Here is a 10,553-nt window from a genome sequence, read left to right on the forward strand (position 1 = left end):
AATGTCTGATTAAAAATAATTGTCGTGCAATAAATACGACGCTTTAATTATTTTTTTGTAGAAAAAAAAATCGGAATCAGTACAACCTCTGGTTTCACAGATGAGGCAGTTCACAGATGGGCTCATTACTTGGAGCAGGCCCTGCACACAGGATTGGAATCCACAGAAAAGCCTTCTACCTTGCATTTGCTCTAAAACGTAGACTGCCTCTAATCCCACTGTTTTCCACAAATTTCCATGCACAAAACTGTGCCCCAGTGTCATGAGGAGCTCATTTTGGTTTTGTGCCATACTCTGGTAACATCATTTGTGAAACTGATGCTGGCTTTTCAGTCATATGGCAGGCATGTAATGATGTTTTCCAGTGCGCTTTATGCAATTATTTTTATTTTTATTTTTATTTTTCTTCTTCTTCTTCTTCTTCTTCTTATTTTTATTTATTTTTATTTTTATTTTTATTTTTATTTTTATTTTTATTTTTATTTTTATTTTTATTTTTATTTTTATTTTTATTTTTATTCTTTCTACTTTTGAAGGAAATCTATTTTTGGGAAGAGCTTGTTGTGAAAACTCACTGCTTCTTCTGCTCTGTTTTGTCTTTCTCCTTCTCCCTCCTCCAGACCAGGATGAAAGAGCAGCAGAGCTCAGCAGGGAGCAGAACGAGAAGACCATTCGCAGCACACAGACGGCTCTCCGCAATTTCCGAGAGTTCCTCATCTCCAAATATCCTTCTGAGACCCGAGAGATCTACGTCATCCCCTGCAAGGAGCTTGATGCCTACCTTGCGTCCTTCTTTGTGGACGCCAGGCAGAAGGATGGGTCTGAATACGAGCCGAACAGCCTGGCCAACTACCAGTGTGGGCTGGAGCGGTACCTCAAAGAGCACAGATATGGGTACAGCATTACTAGGGATAAGGAGTTCAAAAGGTCCCAGGAGGCTCTAAAGCAAAAGCAGATAGAGCTGAGGTGTAAAGGGAAAGGAAACAAGCCACACAAATCCATGAAGCTCACCTTTGCTGATGAACTTATCCTGCGCAAACGAGGCTTGTTGAGCCGGTACAATCCCGAAGGGCTCCTGAACCTTGTCTGGCTGAACAACACCAAGGCCTTCGGGCACTGCACAGGTTTCCATGGCTCCACCCTCAAGTGGGGAGACATCCGGCTGCGGGTGACAGAGACAGGGCTGGAGTACCTGGAGTGGATGGGACCGGACAACGGAGACGTCAGCGCCAAAAGCAAGAGAGGTGGGACGGACTCACGGGTGTACGCCACCCAGCACTCGCCGCAGACCTGCCCGGTGCAAGACTACAAGGAGTACGCCCAGAGGCGGCCGCCAGCCATGCGCTACGAGGACGCGCCGTTTTACCTCTCCATCAAACCCGTCGTCAACTTGGCTGCTCTTCACTGGTACAACTGCCAAGCCCTGGGGAAAAACAAGCTGGCCAAGATGGTAAAGACGATGTGCGAGAAGGGCAACATCCCCGGCAGGAAGACCAACTTCAGCGTCTACCAGAGCTGTAGCACGTTGTCGGAAGCGCAGAGCAACCAGCTCGTGCTGATCTGCAATAACTTGAGCCAGCAGGCTGCCCAGTCCATGGCAAGCCACTCCAATACTGGCAACTTCATCGTGTCAGCATCCTATGACTCTTCCTCTGACACAGCTTGAAGAGGGATAGAACCTGGACAGATTTTTCTTTTCCATTTTGTTTCAAGCGTTGAATTTGTGCCCAATAATACGCATCAACTGTGATTGTACACTACTCCCCCATAGCCCTCTCTCCAGTGTTAATTCACTTTATAAAAATATATAAATATATAATATATTTTTCTTTTTACAAATAAGTCAATAGAAATAGTTTAGTATTACTAACATAGTATTTATAGTGTTAATACAAAAATGAAAGTTACTTATGGGTTATAATATAATTGCAGATTTAAAAAGGACAAAAGTGGTTCTCAGGCAACACAAGATAGACTGGAAATACCATTTTTAACATGCACACATCGGTGACTGTAAATCCCCAGGGAGGCTTATGTAGCAATTCTATTTTAAAGCATTTTTTTGACTTCTTGTTTTAACATGGCCTCCTAGAGTAGAGGAGACAAACTTATCACTGGCTGCTGCTCCTTACCTGCTGGCTTGTTCTTGATCAGCAAGACAAGGAAATAAGAGATACAACAGTGCAAGTTTGTGAATGCATTAACAACAGTTTTTACCTTTTTTTTTATTATTATTTTGTTTCCTGAGGCTTTATGCCTGATGGAAAAGAAAAATCCTGAAGTCAGCTAAAAGCTATTTTTAGCTTTTATTTTTGTTGATGATTTTTTTGTGATCAAAATGTCACTGGTCTTTAGACTAAAAGGTATTATTTTCAACAATAAGCAGAAGTACAATGGCAAAAGCAGTCGTACAAATAATTTTCTCTTTAAGCACTGGTCATTAGCATTTTGTCACTGTGTATACTTAATGTAAAATCTACTGACTTGGAGCCACTCTTTCAGTATTCTGGGGAATGCAACAGTTCAGAAAAATCCATAATCTTATTTCAAACTATACAGAGAAAATGCATTAAATATGTCTTAAGCCATCACTTGAAATCCACAAAAACTAACATAGGAAGTGTAAGGATAGTTTGATATTTACTTCAGAGAATGAAAAGCTGAATAGTTTTAAGCACTGGAAAACAATTTGAAGTCACCTACACATAATCTATTTCCACTGCAGACAATGGAAAATGTGTGCTTGACTCTGAAGGTAGAATTTGGTCCTTAAAGCCTTGAAATGACAAATGCTATTGTCCCAACATTTGACTTCACAACATAACTGTCTTCTACATAACAGGAAAAACACTAACAAATATTTCGGTGAACCATTATAGTTCTTGACCTTTAAATTGACGTAGAGTACCTCTCAAGTAATTCACCCGAGCTTACTCAATATTTCAGATGGAAATGTGCCACCGGGATATTCTAGAGATGTGATGAGTCTGTAGACAAGTCCGCCGAGGTGTCCTGGTGTCCCCTGAAATCCGTGAAGGACTCAGCCTCACCTGACTTCCCATGGATGTTGGGTGGGTCAAGCTGTTACTGAGGACTTGTTTTGGTTTTGCTTTTCCGTTCCCTTACGCTTGTTCGCTTTCATTCCTTTACATTCCTTCATACCCTTTACATTCTCTAAATCTGCAGCAATGCAGTGACTTTATTCATAACTTATTCCGAAGAAAGGGTGAAACACAAGCAGCAGAAAGAAGTGAAAATAACCCACCTGGTGCCATGTAGCACTTGTGTTTGGTGCTGCCAGGATGAAACATTCCTGTGTGTGAAGGAGGCGGCAGGCTGCCCGCACCTCACATAAGCCTTACTGAAGGTCCATTTTGGGCAGGGGTGGGTAGCAGGTGGTCCACGGAAGGTCTAAGAACAGAGATTTCCTCTCTAAAAAGCATCTGGCCTCCCAGCCAGCTCGGTGCAGGTTATACAGCTGGACTCAGGCCCCAGTGTGCTCCACACATAGCTGAGCTTGGTGACCAGGTTGTCATCGGCCTGGCCTTTTGCAGGGGTGTTTTTGCACAGTCCGTGGGATCTTGTTGCCCTTGAGGACAAGGACTTGGGCAGCTGGTCTTGGTTGGTGCTGGGTGCCATGCCAAGGCACTCGCTGGTGGTGCCAGCTGAGGGGCCCAGCTGCTCGGATAGGTTTTGCTCTCAGCTCCCTCACATCGGTGCTCATCTCAGCGCTTGAGCTTGAAGGGGAAAGAAGCCACCCCATGGCGTGGCTGTCCCGTGTCGCTCCTCAAGCCCCACAAAGCATGAAACCAGACTTTACAACCAGATTTTGGCTTCTCAGCTCCACATATTGTCGGAGTTGTTTTATACAGTATTAGGGTGGCTCATGTTAGTGCCTCGTTGTGCTGAGGCAATGTCTCTGGTAACCTCGGCCTTGCAGGGCGTGTTGGCAGCTTTTGTGTCTGGTTGGGTGACAAGGTGTGGGGTACGTGTGCTTGTGGCAGGAGCCTTGGTGTCACAGGGGAATGTGTTTTCGGCTTCATGGTATCTGAACTAACTCCGGCCTCCAGCTGATGCTGGTGGCAGATCGCCTGCTGAATTCTGACCGGGCGGCCCCAAACAGACTTCTTGTTGAAGCAGTTAAAGACATAGGGCCAGAATATGATACCCAAGTAGCATCATACTCCCGGAATAGATACATTAGATTTGAAGGGCATTTAGCACAACATGCTACCCGGTCTTCGCGTGTTGCAAGGAGCTGAGTGACGACGGCCTAATGAATTGCCGTCTGTATTAAGCCCCACGGGGAGGGCGACTTCTGATTTGGACCACTGCCATGGCTTTGTCTCTGGTTGGCAGGAGTGTAGGTGTCCCGGCTGCTGTGCTGCTGCTGACAGATGACAGTTCATTTGCTTGTAATTGTCTCCCCATGCTCTGAGGGTGTCAAAACCTGCTCCACCAGTACGGTAGCTACACGCTTACCACAGTGCTGTGGCTCTTCCTGGTGAAAAGCCATAGCAGCATGGTAAGGGGGTGGTGCTGCACTCTTATAGGCCTTCCCCTCTGCATAAGCAAAGGACTGTGGTGCCCTACCGTGGCTTCTGGTTCCTCTCACTATGAAATCAAAAGAGCAGCTTGCTACACACTGCCCTGCTCCTCCCTGGCTGGCAGGGTCGGTCGCTGAGATGTGCTGCACGTGGCTGGTGGTGCTCCTGGCTAAATCCTGCTCCTATATAAAAGCTGAATTTGGGCCCCACAGTACGGGCTGTGGTTTTCACAATATGGGGTAGCTGTCTCCAAAATGGGGCTCTGCTTTCTCCTTCCTCTTGCCCTTCCTTTTTTTTTTTTTTTTTTTTTCTGCCATTCACTTGTCTTTGATCTGGCGTTAGATCTCTTCAGTGAGTCATTTCAGCTAGCTAGTCCAGCAGGAAATATAGCACAGAGAAGGGGAATGCACATAGTTTTCTGACGGATTACCAAGTTGGGTCTGCTCAAAAATTAATGTTCAGAGCCAGCAGGAGAGACGGGAAGACTTTCTCTGTCAGTATCATTCATTAGACTGCGGGTACTGCAGCTTTAGAAACCCAACAAAGGGATAACGCAGATGGAGAGCCGTCTGTATGGTCTGCAGACGTGTTGGTTGCCTTCAGAGCCATCTACCAGCTCTTGAGGGATGCGATCAGTGCTACCAAGAGCGCAGCTTAGTCTTGTACTCTCTGCGTCCCCTAGGAAAGAGGCAGAGTGACGATGTGAAGGCCTGCAGGCTGCGTGCATGGGTCTGTGCTGGTTTTACTGCTGTCCTTCCCAAGTGGCCTGCTCGTGGCACTGAGCCGGGGGTCAGGGATTGTGGGGGTGACACACGGGCACTGCTGCCTTCATCTGGATGCGGCTGGGCACAGCGCTTGTGCGTGGGTCCACTCGCGTGGTTGCACGTTTAGCTGGGAAGAGCTGACGGCAGGCTTCAGCTCGGTTTTATTAACAGCTCGTGCATGTGTTTATGGTACTGTGGGTTTGCACAATGTAATTCTATCCATGCCAGTAGTTGGGACTGAAACCCGTGATGTCTGGGCGTTGCAAACGGCCTGTTTAATTTTCAAATACAAATTTATGCAACAAAATGCTTTTTTTTTTAAGTGTAGGGGAATGAAATACTGTTGCAGATTGCCTTGTAGACTAAATTACAAGGCACATCTAAAGCAACAGCACATACCTTGTTCATTTACATAGTGCAATAATTCTGTGATAGCACCCATGCTATTGAAAAATAGGACAATCTAACGATGGAAATAGTGTCCCTGATGCACATTCTCCTTTGTGAAGAATATCAACACTTTCAAGCTATTTTGTGTTTTTACTTTTAGAAGCTGCTGGTCACTGGTATTCAGTCTATAGTGTAGTTGCCCTCTTATTTCTCTTAGAAAGGTGAGTAGAAAAAGAGATTCAAGCAGCAGGTTGTACTGCTGCGTGTGCTGTTCTCGCACATTTGTGGCTGCATCTCCCACCACTGCGGTGCGAAGGTGCAGAGCAAGAGGAGTAGGTATCGTGTCACTCGGAGCCTGGGCTGCCCCGAGGACGGGGGCAGCCTTAAAGGAAACCAAAATTCCTGTTGCACTAGGCTTCCTTCCTGCCCAGTTCGTATTTTACCCTTTTTCCCTCCTGTAAGTGCATTGACTGACGTGACTGGCAGGCGTGGTGCATGGGCTGATTATTCCTCCTGACCATGCACTGCACGCGACTGCGACTGACTGACTGGTCTCCCCCATCCCCGACGTCCCTTTCTCCGTCCCTCCGTCCCTCCACTGTTCCCCTCTCCCAGCGTTTGTGACACTAGGGGAAGGGGACTGCTCAGTGCAGGGCAGCTCCTGGCCCGCAGTTCCCTCCCTGCTACCAAGTGACCTTGTGCTTTGGGGATAATGCGCTCAGGGCAGGCTGCCTCGCTTCGGGTACGCGTGGTAGGTGGGATACCGCACACCAGCACTCCGCAGCCCGGCGTCTCTCCTCTCTGGACACTCTTCTCTGCTTTCTGTGGGAGTGCTTTCAGATCGCAGAGTGAGGTGACATTCAGCGGTGTGTCGAGGGCCAGCCCCACGGTGGTGCGCTGCTTGGCCTCCGCTGAGATCCTTGAAGAGGAGCGAGGTGACCGCTCGAAAATCAATTCATTTTAGGTGGTGCAGGTGAAGGGGAAGTGGGACCTCCCTGGAGCTCTCAAAGGCCGCGTGAATGTATGGGGAGGAGGAGTGCGGACGGGACACAGAGCTGTGGTTTGATTTGCCTGAAATGAGCCAATTCACGCCTCCGTGTGAGGCTAGAGGGGGATTCAGCTGCGCGCTGTCACGTGCAGCTGGCAGTGGATCTGCACTTTTTAACCAGGATTCTTTGTTAGACATTTGTGTGCCGAGGTGGTTGTTTTACCTAACGTGAGTTGCTGTCCTTGTTCTTAAGAGAGGGGATGTTTTTTTTGTTTTTGTTTTTGTTTTTGTTTTCCTTTTATTTCCATGCTTTTGTGTATGTGCTGAATCCGTATGCCCTGCCGAGGAAGAGCGTGGGGAGGAGGCAGGCCACCACGAGGATTGTCTACCTTCACCGCAGAAGAACTCGGACTGCGCTTCCTGGTGATGGTCCCCATGTGCCCGGCCTGCCTCGCTGGCCAGGAGCAGTGCCACCTCGTCTGCTGCCTCCCAGCACACCTGCTGGCTCCGCACACTGCGCCACTCTCCGAAAACCAGGAGCCCTGGGCCAGCTGGACGCGGCCACCCAGACCGTGTTGGTGATCCGTGCAAGGGAAGGCTCTGAGCACAGCTACACGATGGCCCCAGCCCCGTGGTGCGTGATGGACGGTGTGTGACTGACACACAAGGCTGTGCCAAACCTCCTCGAAGGGTTTGGAAAGCTGGGTGGCCGATGGGGACGCGGAGGCTGGTTCTCCCCTCTGCTCCATGGCTTTTGCAGCTGGTGGTGATGTCCTTCGGAGGAAAAGCTGCGTGTCCCAGAGCTGCCAGCCTCATCCTCCTCGCTGGATGGCCTCTGGCGAGGCCCTGCAGAGCTCCAGCACCTCGTCTCTTCCCAAAACCAGCAGAGAGGCATTTACAGCGGCAGAGTCACAAAGCTCCAGGGCTTAGGGGCGTCTGCGAGCTTGTTGGAAAGTTTGACAAGAGCCATTCACTGGAACATGTTCAAAGCAGTGGGAATGTCTAAAGCTTTAACTCCTAATCTGATGGGGAAAAAAAATGTGTTTGGCCCAAAATTTGCTTGTTACGTGAACTGATGGGTTTTAACATAGTCTCTAGAGTCTGTGTCTCAAGGGAGGAATTTATTTTCTCTGTTTTCTCACTGAATTGGTAAATGTTGGTTGGTAATACGGACGAAATTCTGTTTGTTTTGTTATGAAAACGCCATTAAATGAGCTGTCTGTGCGTTGGAAATGGACTCACTGTTTCAAAGGGATTAGGACACTTCTACCTAATCTTCTACTCTGGTGCTTGGTATTCAATACACGGCAGTCACTAGCGTCTGAAAAAATCAGCACCTTTTCCGATTCTCATTTGATCTCTTGTAATTAATGGAAGATTCACAGCGTTTGGGATTTTTTAAGAGACGGGTGAGGTAGGTGCTAGCATCAAAATTCAGCAGGGTAGAGTTTCAGTGGGAACGGGGAGAGGTGTTTAGCTCTTTCACACTGCTTGGGGAATTCCAGCCTTTGGGCATTTTGGCTAGCACTGTTTTATACAGTCCATAAATGTCAAGCAAATAACCAAACAGCCACACAAGGGGAAAAGAATCAAGAAAATACAAAATGTTTTGGACAAAAGCATTGTGTTGGAAAAATAAAACATCAATGTTAATTTTACAGACACTCTCTCTGCCATTTCAGCTGTTCTTTTTGTGAGCAGAGAAGACTTTCTAGCATTCCTCGCTGCTAAAATCTGATCTGCTGTCTGAAGGTTGTAATGCTGCTGAGATTGTCCTCTGCATCGTTATAGCATGCTCCCAGATGGCCTCAGTCATGGGTAGCCTGTAGTCCTGGGTCTGCTCCTGCCAAAATTCCCCCTTCCCTTCTTTAATATCAAGCATTTAATGCCCTTGCTTATGGTTCAGGTCCTGCATCAAGACTGGGCTACTCTGCACAGGGCTGGGATGGAGTGGGGTGGGTGGGAAACACAGGTGCAGAAGTATTCATGGCACTCCAAGATATGCAGGCAAATCGAGGCATGAAATGTGTTAAAAAAGAAAAAGCCTGAAAAGCTGGCACGGGGAGAAGAGGTGGGAACCTGACAGCAGCACCTGCGACCTGGTGGTGCTGTGGCTGGACAGGACCCATAGATCTGCGTGTCTCGGGGTCATCCTGAGACCTGCCAGAGCAGACCACGTTACTCGAGACAGAAAATGGCAGGATATCTAAGTGGGAAAGGCAGTGGGAAAGCCTGGAAAATGCAATAAAAGTTTCTCTTTTTTTTTTTTTTTTCTGAGGAAGGCAAGCATAATCCTCATCTTTAAGCTGTCCTTTAATATCCTACTTTGTTTTACACTGGAATTAGAAAAGCATTTCCATTTGTTTTAATTATCTGCTGACTTTAATTCTGCCTTTGAACAATATTTTTGCTATGACAACCCTTGCTATCATGGTGAGCGGTGCTAGGGGAAAAAAAAAAAAAAAAAGTAAGGCTTTTATCTTTCCCTGCATGCAATGTTTAATCTTTCTAATCTTTTAATGTGAATGTGTTTTCTCCCATTTTGAGAATTGACAAGATTAGTACTGTTTCTCCCAAAACAGCCATTCAAAAACGTGTTTTGCTCAAACCTGACCAACACAACCTGTAACCACCACGTAGCACGGTCTGGGATTTCTCCTTGGTGGCCAACCTGTCCATTCTCAGAGCTGAACCTGTCCCTGCGGCTAACTTCCATGTACTGACTTTTGTAACTGCCTGAACTATAAGGACAACTCAGCTTTTTTTTTAAGAAAAGTTTGTAAAAAGGTAGTTTTTTGTTAATTCTTTAGTTTTGTTTTATAAAATAATAATAATAATTAAAAAAAAAGTATTTGTTAAAAGATTCACTGTTTTGCCAAATAATAATAATAATAATATTTCTATGCATCGTGTGATTCTGTGATGTTGCCGTTGAGGTTTTGCATGTTTTCTAGGCGTTCTGACATCTGTGCATTTATGTGGTACTTGTAGAAATGCTTAACCATTGCTGCTATAATCACCCCCGTTGTAGTTAACTGAAAACTGTGCTGAGGAGCTGTGCCAGTTGACAGATTTTTTTGTGTGTGTGTGTGTCACGGTAAAACTCCGCGTTCTGCTGTTCGTTCCCTGTTTTAAGCCAGTATTTTGTGCCTTCTGTAGAAGGAAATCAGTATGTTTGTGGTAGACAGGAGGTGCCAAACTTCTAGTGTCTTGTTCTGAACAGATGATCACTTATCAGCTTGACGCATTAAAAAAAAAAAAAAAAAAAAAAAAAAAGTAAAAAAAATCTTGAACACTCTTTCTTTAGTGTCTTCTCATTAATTTTAATTTGAAAAGAATAAATAAATAAATAAATAAAGCAACTTGATGGAGCTAAAAAGAAATGATCTCCCTCAGTTGCACCTCCCGGAGCAGCCTGCCAACTGTGAAGGCGAGGGGTAAGAGGGAATGCGCCGTCCCCAAATGTTCCTGCTGGTAACAGATCCAGCCATTAGCCAAGCCGGTGCGAGCTGTCGCGGAGCATGCTAAAAATGCCTGTTAATGAGAGCAGCCCGCTGATTGCCATGAGAAACTGTTAGCTCCCGTGACAGTTGTGAGCCCGCTCGTGTAAACAAGTGTCAGCCTGGTCAAGTGGTGGATCCCAGCCCCTTTTCTGCCTCCGCTGAAGCCATACGTCGCTGCCAAATGAGCCTTGGATGAAATTCAAGCCCCAGATTTTTTTGGTCTAATTCTTCCCAGTTGCTTTCGCGGCTTGCAGGCAAGCTCTGTTTATCGAAATTCTGACATCGCATTTTCAGCCCCTCTTCCACCTTCTCCTTGGGATCTGGCAGTGTAGCGAACACACACACACACACACACACACAC

At 46.5% G+C, this 10,553-nt stretch overlaps 1 protein-coding gene across 13 annotated transcripts in view; it reads left to right on the forward strand.

Moving 5' to 3' along the window:
• Positions 1-9,456, forward strand: part of KIAA1958 (KIAA1958 ortholog) — a 57,475-nt gene extending 48,019 nt beyond the window's left edge. For all 13 annotated transcript variants that reach the window (XM_038170259.2, XM_072031713.1, XM_038170269.2 and 10 more), the window contains one exon: positions 621-9,456. In XM_038170259.2, coding sequence (XP_038026187.1) covers positions 621-1,666 — 1,046 coding nt within the window. In that variant the 3' untranslated portion in view covers positions 1,667-9,456. The remainder of the gene's footprint in view (positions 1-620) is intronic.
• Positions 9,457-10,553: the final 1,097 nt, after the last annotated feature.

This window comes from Anas platyrhynchos, chromosome Z, assembly GCF_047663525.1.
Source record: "Anas platyrhynchos isolate ZD024472 breed Pekin duck chromosome Z, IASCAAS_PekinDuck_T2T, whole genome shotgun sequence".
NCBI lineage: Eukaryota > Metazoa > Chordata > Aves > Anseriformes > Anatidae > Anas > Anas platyrhynchos.